Below are 21,723 nucleotides of genomic sequence, written 5' to 3'. Positions count from 1 at the left end.
AAGAAGCGGCATGGGAATCCACTGGTATCCGTTTCGCGAAGTCGTTCGCGAAACTTTCATCCGGCCATAGGCATTTCGTTGGCTCGTTGTTTTTATCCCGCCCACGATGCGATTTGACGAAAAGCAGGATTCGACGCAGCTGTCGGATTTACTGCTGGTTCTCTGTGCTACGTCCTGAATGTGTAACAACGTCGACCAACAGAAGCACAGAGATGAAAAAGGAAGAAGGGTAAGTTTGCTAACGGCCGTGCTGAAAGAAACCGAATCGAAAAGAGAAAGAAAAAGAGAGAGACTAGGAAAAAAAACATTCTCGCGTGTATACTCCTCGGTCGACGAAGTTTTGTGACGAAACTTTTGTATGATCCGGTATAACGGTCTTTGGTGGTTGAAACTCGGATGGTTCAGAGGGCGGATCACCACCGACTGTCTCGTTAAACAGCGAGGTCGTGCCGTTGCCAAAACACGCTCGATTGTGTTAACGGGACCTATAGGCTGGGAAGGACTAGCAAGATGTCGTGCTATTTTGTATGAAATAAGAGCGGCCCGTGACTTGGCCCGCCAAGCACGATATATCCGGTAGGGTTATGCGGGATTCCGGCTATTTGGCTCAGAAACAAACGAACCGTGTTCGTAACCGAGACAACGGAGAGAGAAGCTCCGGAAAACGGATAGAGTGGGATATTGGCGTGGAACGGTTGCACAGAGTATTTGGTATAACGTAGAACGTTTGTTAATTTTGACCGACTCTAGACCACTGGGGTTGCCAACTTATCGAATACTTTGAAATAGTTCCACTTGAATAATTAGTTTAATCGGTAATCGACGGTACGATGCATGGAGAGTGAAATTGGGATATTTATACAAGGTGTTCCATAGTCGATAGTTGAACGAAGTAGGATAATTGGTTGAACGAGGTCAAGATTTGCGGATTGCTTGTTCGATTTGCTTGCCGGGTAAAAACGATTAAGATTCTCGAGATCTTTGGAGAGAAAAGAAATTAGGATTGTAAGATTTTGTTCGAGTAAAATGAAGTGGAAATAAGATTCGAATGGAACGGAGTTAAGTGAAATAAAACGAGAATAAGATTTTTCACGACTCGAACGAACGCCGCTGAGTAATTCTACTCGGCACGCTTTATAAAACGAGATATTCTCGTCTAAGCTCGAACAGCCGGCTATTAGTTGCGCGGAGGAAGCAACGCAGATTGCGTTTTTTGCACGCTGTTCGAATAAAAAGTAGAGGAGCGATCGCGAAAGGAAACGTTCCCACGGAGACGAGTTTACGCGAGGTTTACTCGTTTCTTTGCCGTGTGCAATCATTCCTAAAAAAAAGTGTTGCTCGACTTTACAGTTCCGGGTATGTCAGTTAACCGATCGAAAAACTTCGTGAACGTAAATACCGACCCGTTGCACTGTGCTCGCTCGTTCTAAGACTATTTCAAATAATTTTTTTAGAAAGAAAATCGTCCGTCGTTAACTTGCTAAAAGGAACATCTACCAAACTCTATACAGGTCCTCAGAGAATTCCCTTAGACGAAAAAGTTGCAGAAAAATTACCCACAAGACCGGCGATATATAAAATTTGGATCTAAACTCGTCTAAAATAAAACGCCAATACATTTTCAGAGAAATCTATCTCGAGTCACTAAACTAGTTGAGAGTTCGCATATTTTGTTGCTGTAATCGCGTGCACCATTGCTGCCTCGAAAGAAAGAAAAAAGAAAAAAAAGTGAAAGATGTACCAAAATATAGCTAATTTAAATAAATACGAATAAATCTGCCATAAATCTCGCGTATGTAAAACTCGAATCTTCTCTTTAAGTTGGTCCGCGGTAGACGCGATTGTATCGCAAACGTGGCATTTTTTCGCTCGCAAAAAGGAAGCGAACATTTAGAATCCGTCAACGAGTTGCACGGTGGAGTTGGCAGGAAAAATCGAAACGAGGTTACGTATAACAGACATACATATATATTTGACTCTGGCTGGCATCGCATTATATGCTGGGTTCGTATGAACAATGATCGGACGGGGATCTACTTCCCCCGGAGCGGTTTCCCGCAGCTGACGCCCTCGTACGTTCTCCGGAACGTCCGTAGCTCGAATGTATCGTCGTGATAAATCGTTCGACGGGGCCGTGATAAATTTATCCTTCTTTTCATTTAAAATATCCTCGCCCTTAACCGGGCCACTTTATAGCGATCATTACATATTGATCGTATCGCCGATGGCAGAGAGCTGGCCGCTGCTTTTTCTTTTCCTTCTACGTCGATAAGTCTTTACGACGACAATGTCGAACGTCAGCATGGTTTTCTCTGATTATTCCAGGCACGAACAGGGTGGGCGATTTTATCGCGACGCTGAAATTTCGTGAACGGGTTCGACTCGCGGCAGGATAACGTGGACTACAGATATTTATCGATAAATTGAATTCCAGTTGGGGATACATACAGTCAGAGTGGATTGTAAGTGGTTGGAAAAATTGGTTGTATGTTGCGAATGGTAGGCGAAACGAGCGTGATTAAGGACTCGGAGAAAAATCGTGTACGAGTTAAACGAATAGCCTGACAAATTAAATCGTTTACAGCGGTTATGTTAGCCGACGTAGTACGAAAAGTACACGGTATATCGAAAGGATATTAAAGTTATCGCGTGACCTCCTTTCCAACCATATATCGCGCACCCTTCAATTATTTCTAGCTTATCAGACATCCGACTACCGTCAGATTTATAACCCCGGAAAAAAAAAGAAAAGTGGAAGGAACAAGCAGAAAGATGGAGAAACAAAAACACGGAACGGCTAGGACGAATACGGAAGCCGGTCTCGAGAACTATCAAAGAGCTAGTTGAACCGCCGGCCAAGCGTCGTAATATTACACGGTATGCCACGAGGAAAAACTGCAGTTATCCAGCTTCGTGCTATGATATATCGCTGGAAGACGAATGGTCAAAATATCTGCCGGAGTTTCAACAGTGATAAAGAGCTCTTTGAAGGAAAGCGAACGTGCTTCCCCGATACCTCCGGGCATCTGGATTGGGATTCGTTTAATAAGAGAGCACCCGTTCCAAAAAGAAATTGGGATCCACGGGAACGAGAACGAGGGATGGCGAAGGACGAGATCTGGAGAAGGGTGAGTTGAAACGCAAGGCTAAAAGCGAAGCAAGACGAGCTCAGGGGGTGGAAAGGATGTGGTTGGAAGGAGGCATCGCCCGGAGCGGCTACGTGCTCCAAAGGATATTAAAGTATTTTAATTGCAGCGGATTTCGCGGAACGCTGGAAGGATTTATTCGAAATCACTCGATCGAGTCTATGAATAGGGATTAAGCTCTCGCTTCCAGCCTCCCACATCGTCCAACCCCTCGTCTTCCCCTCGTGAACCGATGCACACGGCAGGCCCGGAATTCCGGACGTCAGGAATGGAAGGCAGAAATAATTGAACATTTAATGGGATAACTGGCGCTTATACCGGTCGCGACGTTGTCGAAACCGAAAGACTCGATTTGCAGAATGTTACCCTCTTGTTATTACTATGATTGCGAGGAGACTCGTCGCGGCTACCTGTTTCTGGCGAATCTCTTCCTTCCCCTTTGCTCTCTGCTTCTTGGCGATGTCACGCGGAACGGATCGACCGGATAAATTCGTTCAGCGCACGTTAAACGTCGAATTGTGGCAAGTGGAACGTCGAGCGAGTGTTTGGTCGCTCGTATCACATCGAGCGTGCCACGAATTCGTGCGATTCTCGGATCATACGGATCGAAGCCAGAAGTCTACGGTTTTAAACTAATTATCTACTTTCGAAGAATCGAGAAGATTGACATCTTTAAACCAGGATCGCAAGAATCAAGTTGCAGGTTCCGAAGGTTTCAGTGACATCGCGTTACATCGGTTAAACACGATTAAACCTCAGATTCTTAAAGACAGCAATTTATATTACAGCCATAAATTTCAGCCATTATTCTTTTAGAACGGTCGACAAATCGAATCCACTTATCTGGACGATGATTCGCAGTTCGTTGTAAAGCGAGAAGAGAATCAGCTCGGCACGATGGAACGACGCAAGATATTTTTCGCGTACAATTTGTTACGGTCTCGTGAATTCTTCCGTTTCGGATACCGTTGAACAATAATCCTCTGCGTCAACCGTTCGCCGGTAACGGGTCGTTCATCATATTTCTTATCACTCTCACCTAGCTGATCACGGCAGAAAGTGACGGGTGCAGCTGCTCTCAGCATTTTGTGTAACTCAATAACGGGACTAACGAGGCTTGTACGATTAACTCGGCTCCCGATAAATTTCATCGCTCTTCCACTATGGCAAACGGAATTTCTCTTCGAAAGGCGAAACGTCGCCCTCGCTTTCGAAGATCGAAACATCGAAAACATTTTCGATATCGTTGCTATGTTGATTTTTCTATGATTTTGAAAAATATTTTCCTTGCTCGATACACGAAATATAAACTTTGGTTTTGCAAACAATGCTTTTTACCTAAAACTTATTATACAAATAGAGATCTATTTGTAATTAGTAGAAAACATTGGGAGGTAGATATAAATTCGTATGGAAAATGTCCAAAACACGTACGATGTGATTTATCGTGTTGATTTTACGATAGATATTTTCTAAAACGCGTGTAATTACTTCTTATCGAGCTCGTATAATCATAAATATTCGCCATAAATTAGTTATTGATTTCGGCATACGCTTCTATTTCGTTACTCATTGTTCTACAGCGCAAATGGTAGATATTTCACCGTACGTTGGTACTATATTACCAGATAGGAGCTGATAACAATAATTTACGACGCGCTGTACTATGCGAAAGTCTTGAACAATCTACCAAATAGAAACATTTCTTTTTATTAACATACAAATAAACAACATAGAAATTTCCACGATGTAAATTCCAAAATTTCTCGTTATATCGTTTCCGACGCGCGATTACTCGAAATGTTTTAAAAAATCGCAACATTCCCGCCATTTCTACTGCTTCTAACGTTAGAGGCTTGCAACGAGATTAAACATCGGATTGATCGTAACTCGAATCGGTACTTCCGTAGCAGCTTCCTTCGAAAGGTTCGACCTACAAATTCGGAAAAAACCGTGGTTCCATAAAAAGTTCAGCGAACGCTCGGACCGAACCGCGTTTAACGAATGTAATAGTTTCGCCCGCTTAAACTGGCCGGTCTAATCAAGAAAGTGGTCTCGCCGTTGGTAACGCGGTACTCGCCACGAAAATCCTACTCCGGTTTCCTTTTTCGTGATCAAAGTTTCTCTGATTGACGACGAATAAAGGAAATTATACCGCGGCGAACTTTTATTTGCCACCGATTCGTAGCAAAAAGCAACATCGTTACCGATCCTCAAACTCCGTCTGTAAATCCTTTTCATGATTTCCACTGGTCGGATAAAAGGTGCAGAGGTAGACCAGTGGAAAAAGTCTGCTAACTGTTACGCGAACGTGAACGAAAGAAAGAGGGATCGACATGGAATTTTCTGGCCGGAAAAGAGATTCTATCGTAGAATTTAGGGTGGTGAATATCGTTTGGTGTCTGAACGTGTGGTTCGATAATCATTTTTCGAAGTGAAGAGACAACGTCGTTGGAGTTTTTAGGGATATTTTTACATCATAGGGGAGACAAAGTACGGGTGGATTTTCGGATTTGGATTATTTCACGGTTTAATGCTCAGGATAGAAGGTTCTTACTTTACGGCGTGGCACAGACACGGTTTCAAAGAAGCATATTTAATTTAACATACCGTTGCAGTCGGCTTCTAATTACATTAAAGGATCAGCTTAACGAGAACAAATGCACACTCGGACTGCATGCTCGAATGCAACGTTTTTGAGCGAGGAAAAAAAAGCTGCTGCGAAGAAAGCTCGAGGAAATTTCACGATCAAATCCACTTTTAAAATTCAACAAGAGCATCCTCCGTAGCTCCGTGAAAATCCTTCAACGTACTTGGAATTACCATACATTAAATCCTTCAACTTCTCCGACCATCTTCGCGTATCTTTTTATTTTTATTTCCTACGGAAAATTAGCAAATAAATCGAGCAGCCAAGAATCGAAGAAACCGTGTTTTCTTTCTAAAACACGGTTTTTCCGACGGAACAATTGGCCGCGTATCGCCTATCCCTGGCTTCGAATCGAGCAATCAAGTTGCAAATCATGCTGTTCGTGCGAATAGCTATCACCGATGGCGGTGCAGCTACGAATTCCGTGCCTAACACGCGCGTGCATCACACGCGGCAGAGAACGAATCTACCTACCAGCGGTGGTTCTCTGTGTAACGACGTAGCATGCCGACTCGGAGCGAAAAGTACGTCCATTAAAACAAACGTTAATTCCCATGGTAGGACGCGTAACGACTCGCACCGCGGCCGTTACGTAAAGCTGCACGTACCTGTACCTACGTACACCTACGTTTCGTACTACTGAAACAGGCGTACGGCCATGAGGATACATAACGCCGAATTTAGGTTAACTCTTGGACTACGCTTTGAACAAGAAACACAGCGGAATATTTGCCATCGTTACTTTCTTCCTTTTGAATTAGCCCGACCAATTTCGAGGGCCAAACTTTCTGACTTTTCTACGGAATAGTTTTCAAAAAGTACATATCCGACGAGTATTTTTATTCCAGCGTCTCACGTGTCCGCTCTTATTCTACGCTATGATACGAAATGATACTACTCTGAAAAATACTGCGGATCAAGGTTTCGGATTCTACAGGGTAGAGGGCAATTCTTAAAAAAAATAATATTTGAAAAGTATTTCCATTCGCGTGTCTGACGCGTTCGGTCGTATTTTACTTTATGGTATTTCTTTTGCCGATCTTGCATCTGTTCGAACGAATTGACAGAAGGCTGAGATGATAAGAAATAAAGCCCGAAATTCCAGTCAAGATCGAATGATGTATAGCTCGGACTTGGTTCAACCCCTGCTGATAATAAGAAAAGAAGAACGCCATATATCGTCACTGGCTACATCGCTGGCATTTCATCGATAGATGTTACTAGGTATATTATATATTAATTTATAACCTCGCTACATCGTGCAAACCGGTGGTATTACTTCGTTGCAGAGTCTTTTGAGACGCAATGTATTTTTATTATATTTTACTGTGAGATCTAACAAAAAAGGTCGACACGAGAGCCAACCTACTTACATACAAAGTAACTGCTTCACCTTCGACCCGAACGTTTTATCCTCTCTATCTGAAATCGTTCAAGAAGCTTTACTTTTACTCGTTGCCCCAGCTAAAATGTTGTTACATCGGGGTGTATCGGAATTGAAGGACCTCCGGAAGAACTCAAAGACGCTACCACGAGGAAAGGGAGACAGTGTCCGGGTAGACTAAAGGGAGAATTATAGAAGGCTTTAAATATTTATCAAGTCGTGGGCCAGTCTACCGTCGGCGAGCTTTGACAAAGAACAAGAGGCTGCTAATGAATCCAGTCGGCTGGGAGTAATTCACCGTCCCCGTTTCTCCTCCTCGAAGCAAATGGAATTTAAGGGAAGAGGCGAGAGAACTTTTCCATTTGCCAATCTTCTTCGATCCTCGTGCTTAAAAAGAAGACTCGTATCGATCGATTTCCACTTCTTTATCCTCGAATTATTCGTTCATAACCGTTCGATCTGTGGTTAGGAAATACAAATACAAGGTATCGCGGAAATCTATCTCTTTCGCTTTCGTTTCTATTCTATGGGGTTTTTTTTTTTTTTTTTTTTTTCGATCGAGAGGTTCGTTTCCGCCGGAAGGGAGCCGACCACTTCACCGTCGAGCTATCGATTACGGTCAGAGGGAAAAAAACGCGACGAACGAATTCGAACGAGCCAACGACGTTCCACGTTCGTACAAGGAGATTTCCAATTATCGGGAATAAGTCGGTGGAACGCTTCGAAAGCGAAATCTCAATGGAGTCCCATTGATTTCTGCGAGGATAGGTGGATGAAAGGAACAAAAAAGAAGAACGAAAAAAAGAAAGAAGAGAAAGCATGACGAGAAAGAAGAAGTAGAAGAAGTAGAAGAAGAAGAAGTAGCGATGCGCGCGTGACTGACGAAAAGCCACGGAAGAGCAGAGAAGCCGTCTCGAAGCGTAGAATTTTTAATCTTGACGAAGCATTCACAACACGCCGGATTAGAGGAACGAGAAAGAAGCACGCCATCGGGTTGCTTTCGCTACTCCACGGAAGATAATATCTGTCACGCATACTTATCCACGATGAGGGGATTCGCTCGCTTGGAACGGGGTAGGATTATTTATTGTCCTGACTTTGACTCCACGAACTCGCCATAGTCCTCCTCGGGTCGCCGCGGTATACACTAATGTGATTATACGATTTATCGTTTTGTTTTCTGATGACTGCGAACACACTGATAGTCTGCACGTTGATAGGAAATGGGAACACTTGACCATAGGGATAGGAGTGAGACAGATAATTCCGTCTTGGAATAGAAGATGAAAATATGCCGGTTATTCGAGATTTTCTTTTTCTTGTTTTCTTCTTTCTTTCCTTTTCTTTTTTTTTTTTTTTCTTTTTGAGAGGTAGCCACGTTACGAATTAGAAGGAAGAAACGTAGGTTGGTTTCGAAAGAGATACTTTGCATCTTTATTAGAGACAATTGCAAGACGCGAATGTTCCGGTATAATATTTCTAAATATACATATATTTTTCCTTGTTTTCCGTTTCCTTTTTATGTCGGTGTTTTAGGTAGCTTGTATGTATAGCTAACGAAACATGGAATTCTTCGTTACTATTGTCACTTACCACGTTGCCAGATCGGTGTGCTAGCCGGATTGCTGTCCACTTCGCATTTCAGGCTGACGGACATCCCCTCGACGATCGGAATTCCAAAACCAGGTAAACGCGTTATCGCGAACGACGGAGTATCTGAAACAGGTATTAAGCAATTACTGTCAGCCCCAATATCGATAGTCGTGTGTCGATCACGTGTCAGTAGGAGAAAAGAAGAACCGCTATCTTTACGATTCTTGCCTCGAATTTTCTCTAATTCTACGGTTTCTCTAAAGCGAGCGAATATATCAAAGACGTAGAATAAAAATCTCAGCGAAAAAATTCTCTGTAGATAAAATATTGCAAAAAAAAGGGTGAAAACTAATTGTTCGAATATATGCGGAATTTTTAAGTGTTTTCGGTAAAAAGAGTTTGGTACAACGAGGCTAAAGTTTCACGGAGTACGAACGGGAAAAAGAGTTTGGAATGTTCGGGGTCGTAAGGTATTTATATTTGTACACCGGACTGCGTCGTTATTATTGTTTATTAAAGCGCGCAGAGAAACTTGAGCGGTAGGTAGGTCGATAAGACCAGAGCTTAGCGTCTTAACGAAAATTGTATAGTAATGAGGTAACGCAAAATTTCGCGTTAGGTTGCCTGGGACGTAGGCTTAAGCAACAAGATCTGAAATGTGTTCTCCATACAAATAAATTCAACTTAGTCGAGTAAAAGAAAAAGTCGATTAAGGGTAAACCGTGTTATGAAGATTCTCGTGTCGCTGCTGGTAACACAGCGAGGAAAAACTGTTAATGTTATTTGCTCTCGAGTCCGAGTTACGATATTGCTTGCTTATTTTATTCCTAGCGTTTATATCGTTGTATAAGGAAAATATTTAAGCGCAACTCTTAAATCTTCTCTGGAATTATATATCTGGCGATATAGAACGTCTTAAATATTCTTCGCATAATAAAAATACTCGTCCTTAATGTGAAAAGTAATTCTCCATACCGGGGAAATTTTTCATCCAACCACGATTATTCCTCAAACAGTGGTCTCTCGTTGATTCGGCGCTCGAAATCGGTCAGACCGACAAAGGACAACAAAAAGCCCGAGAGGCAAAAAGAGGAATATCGAGCGGAACGAAAGCAAAAATCGCGCGACTTCGTAATAACCGAAACGGGCGACGGAGAGGAAACGAGCCGCTCCATTGCGGACATCAAACCTACTAATCGGCAAAACGGAACTGCGCCTCTGACGAACGAGCTACCCCTTCGCCCCGTTTTGTGCCCATGGCGCGCTACTAGCGTTCCTTCCGCGTCATTAACGACCGACCTCGAACTAGGTGACAGAATCGGGCCGTATCCAGAACGTGGATGCACACATGCGCGTAAGCACGCGTGCTACATAAAGGACACGTACATACGCGTGATACACACACGTATAGCTACGTAAACGTACGTATACGCGATAGAATCGAAAGCGTTCGACGAACGAACGAGCAAGCCAGCGACGAACGAGCGAGCGAGCGAGCGAGTGAGCGCGTTTCGAGGCCGCGAGTAATTAACGAACAGCATAGGACAGTGAAAATTTTACGACCCACGGGTCGCGTGTACTCGTTAAAATCAGCCCTGTCTTTATTTCGCTTCGTTCCCCTATTTTTTCCTTCTCTCCGTCTTTCTCGCGCTCGATGTCCGGTCGGATGGATGACGATGGTCGTCCCATCCACGGCGGGGAACAAGCTGGCGCCTTCTCGCGTGAAATCAAAGCTTGCCGTGGCGCCGTCCGAACGTTCGGTCGCGCGCTATATCGCGCTGTTCGTTCGGTTCGTTAATATTTCAGCAGCGCGCCGACGCGAGGATGCCGAGGAAAAGGGTGTCGAGGTCGCGAGATAAATTGGTGGTTGGAACGGAAGAAGAGGCGACGTGCTAGGTTTAGAGGAACCGGTCGTAAGAGCAATGGAGACGAATCGCGTTGAAAAGGGCGAGAAGAGAATCCGAAATACATTGATGCGGGCTGGAAGTAGCAAAGAGGGAGAAAAAGAGGAAAAAAGAAGCGAGAAGCTTTCCCTCCGACTACCGGATGGCTCCAAGTTATTCACTCGGCTATAATAGCGCGGTGCTGAGACAATGCAAGCTTAATGAAAGCCACCCCCACTTCTTTTCATTCCGTCTCTCTCTCTATCTACCGGTTTCGTTTCTATCTTCGTTCGTCCTCCTCGTCCCTCTTTCCGGCTATTCTCCGACCGTCTTTGTCGCTCCCGCCGTTTCTCCGTCCCTGTCGGTTTTCCCTGTACGTCTCGTGGGTCTTGCTCGACGCCAACGGGGATAACGCCACCACCGCCGCCGCCGCCGCCGCCGCCGCCGCCACCACGGCCGCTGTGTAGACTCGGCGCAGTGGCGTAAACACCAAACAAAGCAAACAATGAGACACAGAAGTGTCCCACAGACCTCGATCGCTTAATGAGAACTTTAAAGCGCCTCCGCAAACTACCAGTCTGCCTGTTTTAGACAGGATCAAAGGCAGGCGTATGTCTGAGTACACGATGTATTCGGAAATGTCTGCCGACGCGATAGGGTTACGTTCTATTTATCCCGATAACGAGAACGGAAGCTTTTTCAACATCCAATGCGAATCGTCTTCTCTAACGGAGTCTCGCTATAATTGAAACGCTAGTGGCGATTAGATGTTCCTAACACGCGTATACTCGATGGAAATATTTCGAAATTGAAAATATCGTTCGATCGAACGAAATTCCACATGGCCGTTTAAACAGAACAATTAAACGTTCCCCAACGAACGTACCTCTTCATTAAATAATGGTCACACGTTCCCAGAATTGACCCAGGTATTTCTAAAACAGCCAGTGTGTACAAACACGGAGCCCGCAAATACACGCTCGCAGCAGTTCCCTTACGTGTTCTCTCTCGTATCGTTCTCTCGTTTGCCGTGTGCCCGATAAATCGCACGTCCGGGACTCGTTCGAACGCGAAATTCCTGCTCTATTTCTCCCTGTGCCCTGTGTAATTCCCTTTACGCGGGTCGTGAATTAACGCCAGACGAAAACGACGGCAGATTGTTGTCCCGATGGTGGCCGGCTGTCGGTGTTTGTACCGGCTCGAAGAACTCGACGAGAAAGGGTGAAAGAAGAAGGCGAGCGCGTCTTCAAAGAAATTTTTCCTGCCGTATGCCACGGCTGCTGGAATGCTCGTAAACCTTATACGGGCCGTTAAGCAAACCTATACACCAAGGGGTATTTGCGAGGGTACACTACCAGTCGTTCCGGCGAGAGTTGCGTAAAGCAACGTGAAAAAGAACGTACGAGTACGAGTTCGACCACGGTTCCACCAGCCGCTTGTAATTTGTATCGCGAGATAGCTGTTGCCAGCGACCGTGTTGCGGTCAAAGGGAATTCCTCTGGTCTGGAATTTTAAATCGAAAAAAAAAGAAGAAAAAAAAAGGGAATGGAAAGGAAACAAGATGAAAATGGGGAAAAAAGAGAGAACGGATCGGAACGAATCAAACGTGACCGATTGTTTTGCCTGTGGCTTCCGGTGTTTTATGATACGACTGTGAAGAGAGATCGTTTTTTCCCTAGCTCTGGGAATTTACAGTCAACTTTTTAATCAGTGTATAACGTAAAAGCAGCTGTTTTAACTAATTCCGTTTCATGGAAATTTTATTATTCTTTCCGTCGCGACAGTGATTTGCGAGGGAATCGAAAACGATGTGGCGAATATTTAGTTGTTCGATCGATCGAATACCTATATTTTTTTTCGAATAAACGCGAAAAAATGTGGCAGAATTGACAACTTTGCGACCATCGTCACGTAACGATACCGACTTCGCTATTAACGAAACAATAGGCGAGCGCAAATATTTGGCCGTCACACGTCCACCACGGTGTACGCAGAAAGCTCGCATACGCGGATGGAAACTATCGTGAAAACTCGTTTATGCAGGAAAAATCGTGACGCGGCTGTTAAATGATTCTTTGATGATCGAACGCTTTGCTGTATGGTATGCTGAAGTATTGCTGTGCGAATTAAGCATGCAACGTGCTGCCACTGCTATCGAATTTATTCCGTTTTTTAACGACATTGCTCAATAGACGTTCAAAAAGTTGTACTAATTGATAGTTATCGAGTTCGATGAAATTTTTAGAAAAAAAAAAAGATACCTGCCTTTGGTAATATATTTGTTTCATACAGAATTGTACAAATACCAGAACGATTTTACGCGCTATAGCGTTGTTGTTGTTTGTCGTAGTTGCTGTTGTTTGTTTATTTAGATCCAGGAGGTGTGTTCGATCCAATCAAGTTGACCAAATGAAAACCAATGTTTTCCACATGGTGGAACTATCGACAAGGAAATCGATCAATCAATCGGAGAGTGAGTCAGTGAGTTAACACCCGGTAATCACCACGCATCGTCAAATTTGTTTCAAAGAGGTACGCAATGTGCTGTTAACACAGATCGAACGATTCCTCTGGAAAAATGACATTGCGTCGTTGAAAAATTGCAATACCCGCGAGCAGAGAAATAACAACTAAATTACTCTCTTTTTCTACCGGTCCTTCTCCATACGACTAAATCCGGAACCGTAAATACATATACACGTTGATGATGAAACTAACGATATTCGACGATAATTGACATCGAAATGAAACAAAATTTTGCAGATATCCGGACAGCCATTCGTAAAATATGTAATGGATCAGAGAAAAATCCACGTTAACTCGATCATTCATTATGTAATTGTTCGCGATTACATTCGTCTCTTATATATTGGTGTATATTTCAACGGAACTTATTCCAGCGGAAAATAATTTTATTATACAGAATATTTCGTGAAATATAGGACGATTTAATCAAAAAATGATGCAGGTTGCAGGCAGCTATATTCTCAATCTCATAAACGAAATACCGATTCCGTCACACGTTCTAGAAAACAACGTGTAAAAAGTCGCAGATCTCTATCGACGAAGACTCGTAAGAATATTTTCCATATCGATGAATTCGAAGAACGCTATTAACTGCGCTCTAATTCCACCAAGATACGAATATTTCTTCAGCTCGTTCTATCATAGGACGGACCAAAAATGAAAATAGAACCAAGAAAATACGCTTTTACACTCTAAATTCATCGCCTTAGGTCGCTCAATTTTCATTACGAGAGCATCTCGAACAGGAAGCGAGTAATTACGTGTTGCCGGGTGATTCCGCGAAAGGAATGCATTTTCGTTGCTCTCTGTGAAACAAGAAACGCGATGACGGCTCGCAATATTCGTCTCGTAAACAAGTTTAAGTTCCGTTATATTGGATCACTGGTCATCGTGCCAGAGATGTAAGCGTCTGAAACGCGTGCTTGGCTGGAAACGTTGGCCGATTGTTACGGACGCGCCCAGTGTCCCGAGCATTGCCACTTTGTCCAGTGTGCATGGAACTTCATTTCGAACTACTCGTTTCGCGAGGAAACGCGAAGGTCCGGCGCGAATTAATAGAACATGCGAGCGGGCTGGTATGTTTCGCAAGGTACTTCATGGTTAAAACGATGCCACGGTCCCGCGTGTTTTAAGGGTCGGAATTTGGCACGGATGAAAATGACGGCCGACAGTTTACGGGTGGTTAGTCACGTTACAGTTTAATTAGGTAAAAGGTTATGATAGTAGTAAAGTGGAAAAAGAGAGGCTTGCTAGTGAGTTCATCGGAGAGACTTCGCAATGTTCGAGGACCATGGTAAAAACGACGATAAGAAATTTGATCAGAACGACGTTTTGGACGAGGTTCGCCAAAGCTGGAACTTTGTGGCAGAATAAATAGCGATTAAGCTTCGTTCCCAAGAAGCGAAAAAGATTTAATTATATGGCAACGTAACAATTTTACAAAGGAGAGTTCACGAAAAAATCACGTCTCTTCGTCCTCGAGCTTGCGAAGCTTCAGTTCTTTAAATAGTTCACAAACTAGCTATTTCTCGTACGTGTCTGCAAATCTCTCCGAGCCTTTATTTTCCTCTCAAAGTAAAAGGCACACGTACGACGTACACGATGCGATGCGATATTCTTCCGTACCCTGAAAAGACAAACGCGACGTTCCTAGTATATATAAGACGCGGGAAATATGAAATGGCGAGGTGACAAGGGATCGACGGAAACGCGATAAAGCGGCGAATACTTGGTTGGGTTAAGGATGAGAGGATTCGAATCACCGATCCTGCAAACGTAAGTGACTTGGACGGAGTAGTAAATTGTAATCGTGAGTTCATGCAGTTTCTCGATCTCGAAGTTTGTAGTTACTCTCCGAGGTATTACCCAGGGAACCGTGGTAGCCTCGCTACCTGGCTAAGCATTCTCCTGTTTCTACCTAATTACCAAGTATCAAGTAAGCTTCATAAAGCTGCTATTAATCTTGCTCAAGCGCGCGGCAACGCCGAAATCCATAGGGTATCGCGGCAACGTCCTGCACGTTCGCACGATCTGCTGCGCGATAACGTCGCGTTTGACGTGCAAGCAATTTACAACTAAATTTCCAAATCTTTGAATTTAAACTAGCAGCAAGATCTCGCGATATACGCGACAGAATTAAGAGAATACTTCGATGGACCAATTTGTCAAGCAACGTAGCAAACTTTACTTCTCGAGTAGTTGCTAGAAAGATTCGAAAATAGAATTTAAGTCGATGATTTGCTTTGCACGTAAAGCGTAAATGAAACTTAAATCCTAGTTCGTTGATTATATTTTCTAAAGCTGTTATCGAAAGATGTCGATAATTGGAGAAGATACCTGTTACTAACGAACGATGCGTCAATCACGATACAACGAATCAGACGCTCTCGTTAAAAGTCTAAAGGAATCGCGGAATTTCAACTTTCACTTCTATCGTAGAACAACCGAAAGCTATACGAGAATAGCATGAAAAGCCGTGTGAAAAAGTAGGCCATCGTAATTTCCACGCATCTACTTCTCCTACATTTTCCTTACATTTTAAAACCCACTGACTTTTACAACCTCGTGTCACCCATTTCTTTCACTCACGATCAACCGCACTGATTTTGCTCTGCGAACGAGCGACGCGAAAGGAAAAGGGAGACAAGATTTCCCGGACGGTTTCTCCATTGCTGTCAGCGGTACTGGCAGACACCCGATAACAAACCCACATTCCCGCGACCAAGCGTAGGGCGCATCTGCATTCATCGCGTAGATTCGGCGGCCCCGTAACAATTTTCATTAAACGACCTCAATAGGCAAGTTATACAGATGAATATAGCGTTCATCAGGGCTGGTGGAACGTCGCTATCGAGGCGGGGCGGCGCGTGTTTCGCCAGGACAAACCGGAAACGGCGACGATATTATACAACCGGGTCGCCCGTAGTCGAATGAAGGAGGCGCGCCGCTGTTTCACAAATTTGCAACTTACTTTTGGTTTCGGGCGGTCCGTGCGGCAGGACGGTCGCCATAATTTAGACTCGAGTTTTCCATGCATCTGTGTTAGTCAAATACGACGAAACTGGTGCGCGTACAAGAGCTGGGATTAAAATCAGTCGGTTAACTGGCGTCCTTTGGCAAACAGAACGGAGACGAAATAAAGAAGGAACAGGAAGGTTTTAGAGTCTTTAGAATATGTAGAAAAGTAGAACAGAGAATTTCTTACACATCTAACAGTTACGTACAATCGTGAAAAGTACTCGTACTGTTCAAAACGTTTCACGTGTGCGAATAAGGTCGTACTGCGTCACGTGCCATTTTCTGAGCGACGAACAATGCTCGTAAATGAGATTATCTTGGCAGACGCGTGTCTCAGGTATCGAGATACGTCGGGTTAGCAAATGCATTTACAGAATAAAGAATTTACTTGGATGGTACATTGCTGCGATGACAAACGCGGACGAATCGTTGCGGTATAATAGAGTGAGAAAGTAGAACTTGGATGAAACGAGAGGAATGGAAAGAAGAAAGAAAAGTTGAAGAATGGAAGAAGAAACGATCGAGAGAGTGGAAAGGATAAATGGGAAGCAAATTGGAAGAGATAGAAGCGAAGCGAGTTCGGCGATTCGGCAATTGGCACAAAGCAAATCGCGGCCTAATTAGAAGATAACATCGGTACTCGTGGCGGGTTCGCGACGCGTGCGAATGCCTCACGTGATTTGCGAGACTGTCACGGGATAATCAACGAACGGGTCTGCCGCGATCACGTTTGCCTCCACCGGGTGCACCCGGTTGCCGTGGAAATAGCTTCTCGAAACGTCGCGATAATTAACCGGCTCGTCGACAGAGTCCAGAGAAGGCGTGATTCAGCTGGAACGAGACAGATATATGTACACGAACGCGCAGCCATACACGCACAAAGATAGACAAGGGTAGAGATAGAACAGCCGGAGGAACGATTCAAAGGATAGACCGCGTTGTATAATTCATAGAGCGCGGGGCAAGCGAGAAAGACAGAAACGGATAAATATAGGAAGAGAGAAGAAAGGGGAGAGAGGGCGCGGTGAAAGGCAGAAAAAAGAGCAGCGTTTCGTGGAAAAAGATTGAAATCCATTGGCGTGGGCCAGCGGGGATATAAGACTATCGAAAAACGATTAATCCCCGAAGAGGATCACCGCACCGGATGAAAAGCGATATTACCCTGGGGGCCTCTAATTCAGCCTAATTGCTCGTTTATGCGAATCCTTGAAATATTCATGAAGCTTTATGAGAATTTTTCATCCCGCAGCTCACGCTGCTTCTTTCGAACTGTTGCCCAAAGGGGGAGGGCTGCACGTGTTTCCGCCACGAGGCGCGACGCGATCGATCTTCCGTCGATACCAAAGGTACACCGGTGGTTTTGTCGAGGCGATGCGTTTGCGAAAAAGACACAGGCCGCTGCTTTTATATCGAGGAACTCGTTTTAGAAACGACACGGTGTTTCATCCTGCTGGCAGAGATTAAACGGACGAACTTAATGGAACACAGGTGACGGTTTCTTCGACCCAGTAAGATGAAAACTAAACACTTCCGGTGGATTTTAGGTGGATTCCGCTTAAAGTTTCCAACGTGGAACTGGCACGGTTACGTCGTAACAAGTTTTTTCAGTCCATGTAGAGATACGGATGAATTACGTGCGAGTAATTATAGCTTAAGTATACAGACTGTGAACCAGGTATATTTGGACTGTCTATAGCTTGTTAAACAATGGCAATTGACTGTTATTTTCGCTTAAATATATCAAGTACGTGAGAAGGAGGTCGTAGGTAGATGAAGATAGAAACGAAAAAAGTATGGGAAAAGAAGAGTTTGGAAGAGCGCGGGGACGAGTCGTTGAAAGCGAAGATACGAAAGAACAGCAAACTGAAAATGTCGAGAGAAATTGGAAAGTTCGAGAAAAGGAAGATCGCGTCGGCGGCGTAACTGGCACACCGCGATTCCAGCGAAAGACGTTTTTTCATCGGCAGTTCATCGGCTGAGAAAGGAAGAGGGAAGGGTACTTATGTTCAGCCACGGTACCAGGGAAGGATGGTAAAAACCACAGTTAGTTAGTTCCGGACTCCTTCCCTCGAAACAAATTGCGTTTAAAGAGGAACAACGCCGACGGACTTTCGCAGTTAAATCTCATCGGGTAGCTTTGAGCAAGTTTTTGTGGCCAATAAAACATCAGCAGGGGTTGGGTAACGTTTTCCACCCAAGTACCTTGCAGGAAATCAAATTGTCCGAGCGCGTTTCGCAAGTGTCGCAATATTTCCTGCGTGCGCCACCGACCTTGTACCGGATCAAACGGATTGGATTTTCAATTGCTTTCAGAAACGTTCCGACGATTGTGACCGTAGAACATCGCCTCGGGCCATCTACCTTTGGAAAGCATAGCACAGTTGCGTTTCAATTAATCGACTAATGAAATAGTTGCGAGAAAAAAGGAAAACAGACAGAAAGAAAAGAGGAGAGTGGAATGGGTGGAGGAGAGGTGGGGAGAAAGGATATAAAAGTAGCGGAAATCAAAGAGTAGCGAGCAAGCGAACCTTTCAACGTTTCTGGGACGATACAGTAACGGGCAGTTCGCCTCGAGCGAGTTTACATCGCGTCGTTTCAATTTCCGAATGAGCTGATCAGAAGGAAGAAAGGCACATGCGAACGAATGAACGAACGAACGAACGAGCGGTAGAAACGGAGCACGAGAAGAGCAACGAGTTGGGAAAGAAGATCGTCGGAGTATTGCTTCGACGAACGGTCGCCCGCATCGAGGACAGTCGTTCATTTCGCGCGTACGCTAGCTCTTCCGGCGTTGAAAATTACGCAACTACTGGTTGAGGAAGCTGGCGAGGTTACGGACGAACGAAGGGTGGTCGATGGAAAACCGGGAAAATGTGGGAGGAAGCGAGCGCGATGGTTCGACATCGTCCGAAGGAAAAAAGGAAACTAGCAAACAGGAAGGAAGCGGTGGAATTGATACAACGTTACGCGACGATACAACGAAATAAGCGGAGAGAAGAGATGGAAACCGACGCGGCATGCGTATATCGAGCTTTGCTTGTTCGCCGTGGGCGCCAGTTCATGCGGAAAAAACGTTTGCCGGCGACCGAGCATAAATAACCGGTCATCTCTGGGAAAAAAAAGCTTGATCGATCTGTTCGGGTTATTAATAAGTTGTCGAGCAGCCTGGAATACGGTTTAACGTCCGTTTGATGTTTAATCGTTACGTAATTCGTGCCGTTATTATCGTCGTATTCGATACGATTTCTTCGGGAGATGACGAGTGGATCGGCAGCCGGAAAATCACGTTTACATTTCCCGTATCTACGATTGCCAGAAACGCGTATTGTAAAAGTTAGGCAATCAGTCTGTTAATACACACGCCTCTTTAAACAAACGACGTTACCGTGTATCGTAATTTGCGCGTAAAATAGCGAGAAACGTATATTCAGAGATTTGAAAAATATCGAACTCTTTGCGAAAAGCCAGTGAAAGAATACGAACATCGAAGCCTGGACAGGAAATTAATTAGACTTTAAGTTGATTGGCTTAAGACTGGAAGTTAACTGAGAAGTTGACTGTTAAGGAGCTTCACGGGTCTTCGTTTTTGTCTATGTTACACGTAGATCGAGAAAAGCCTGAAAATTTGTTTTTCCGGCTTTGATTAAGTGCTTCTTTAAATCACCTCTTTTTTTCAACGACGCTAACTAGCATGCTCTCGAGGAAAGACAAAAGAGTCGCGAAACTTTTAGTATCCGCATCTTTCTAGGGCCATCAAGTTTATAAATCTAGGTAATTAACTCTGCAGGAAGAAGTGTCCGTTTCTATCAAGCAAATGCCTGGAGGAGCAAAGTTTCCTTACAGATCTCTGGACATTGTTTAAGAAACATTTTCCTCCGGTAAAACATTCGCCATTGCCTTTTGCTTAATTATACGCTTCATTTAACCTTTTGACAAGATCAGAGAAAGCAAATGTTCCCTTTTAGAACTTCCAAACTGAGAAATTTCAATAAAACAGATACTTCGGAAACTCGAGCTTTCTTGGAAATATTTCACGTCGTTCTCTAAAGGTAATGTGAATTCCAAATCGTATTTTTCAACTTGCTTTTAATTTACTAACAAAGTTCCGTCATTATTAAACAAATTTCTATAATTTATAAAATACGGGCTTAAATTCTTCGAAATTATTAAACGCTAGTAAACATCTCTCCCGGTATAAACAAATTTTTAATAATATACGGAACATCGGCAAACTTTCTCTCTCGTTAAAATATCTCTAATCTGCGGAACACTGACAAACGTTTCTGCTACCATAAAAGAGATTAGCTTAATCTTTATTCGTTCGGCAATTCGAACAAAAGCGATCGTACGAGAATCTTAAGCGTTTCCTAGGTGGAATGACAGCTAAAAATTGTCTAACAATTTCATGTTGTTACTTCGTATTCGTTACGCTACTCCGCAGAAGCGTAAAGTCGCGTTTCGCGATTTCCAGGACAAAAACGTGAAACGTTATAACGTCGAGACGCGATTGTGCTTCAAAGCCACGACCTGTTTCGTTCCGCGTGAATGTTTTCGCTTTTAGCGCGTATCATCGTAATCCTGGACGACACGGCATTTACCGTCCGTGGCTGACTGTTCTTACAAACAGTGGCTTTGAGCATCGAAAATTGAACGGTGAAAGCTGAATTTCTCCCCTTCTACCGCCTTCATTTTCTTCCATTTGCTTCAACTTTGATTTCATTTAAATTTGCTTTAGCTTTAATTCTTTGCTTGCAAACAAACTTACTCGATAGAGTTCTCTGTCGAGGTCAGTGTAGTTGAAACTCGACGCTTTAGACGTTAATCGCAGTTTCCTTTACCTTATAGAAACATCTTTTCCTCCGATTTCCAATTCTTGATGTTTCTTCTTTAAGATTCTTACAGTTCGTCAAATCTTTAGATCATTTAGTTTCTCAGTATATTTTTGCTTTATTTGCAGTTCGCTGTATTTTACCATTATTGTACCCTATTTCTCTGATTTAATTTTTACATCTGTATAAAATGTCGTCAACGCAAGTGTAGAAGAGCGAACGTCCCGACGATAAAAGTAAACGAAAATAAAATTTACGTAATCGAACGATTTAGTTGTTTTAAAATTCATTCTAAACAAGTTCAGCGCTATTACCCAGCTACTAGCAAAGCATCGCGTACAAATATTTCTTACGAAATTATTCAGATATGTACAATTTTATGTGCTAGATTAGGTTAGATGCATATGTATTCCTCTCGCCACCGGCGATTCTTGAGGCGTTGCTGACGAGGGAGAGGGGTAGGAGGGCCGTGACCTCCTTCTGCGAGCAAGTTGTGCTGCGGAAGGAGTCAGCGGAGCGGATGAGGGACTCCCATCCCGAGAGGATCGGCCGACGAGGGTGAAGCGGTGCCCTTGGACGCGCCTACACGGGGCGCGCTAGGACCACCGCGACCTCCGATGGGGTTTAAAACTTAGGTGCTGGACTCTCCAGCGCCAAGTAGTCCGGGTGGGGGTCCGGACGGTCCCCAGGGATG

At 44.0% G+C, this 21,723-nt stretch overlaps 1 protein-coding gene across 1 annotated transcript in view; it reads right to left on the bottom strand.

The window, feature by feature from the left end:
- Positions 1–21,723, bottom strand: part of Tei (irregular chiasm C-roughest protein teiresias) — a 321,545-nt gene that overhangs the window by 84,983 nt on the left and 214,839 nt on the right. The window contains exon 7 of the mRNA XM_072004984.1: positions 8,774–8,896. Coding sequence (XP_071861085.1) covers positions 8,774–8,896 — 123 coding nt within the window. The remainder of the gene's footprint in view (positions 1–8,773; positions 8,897–21,723) is intronic.

This window comes from Bombus fervidus, chromosome 6, assembly GCF_041682495.2.
Source record: "Bombus fervidus isolate BK054 chromosome 6, iyBomFerv1, whole genome shotgun sequence".
Lineage (NCBI taxonomy): Eukaryota > Metazoa > Arthropoda > Insecta > Hymenoptera > Apidae > Bombus > Bombus fervidus.
Note: the sequence above shows the minus strand (reverse complement) of the source record. Positions and strands in the feature narration are given on the sequence as shown.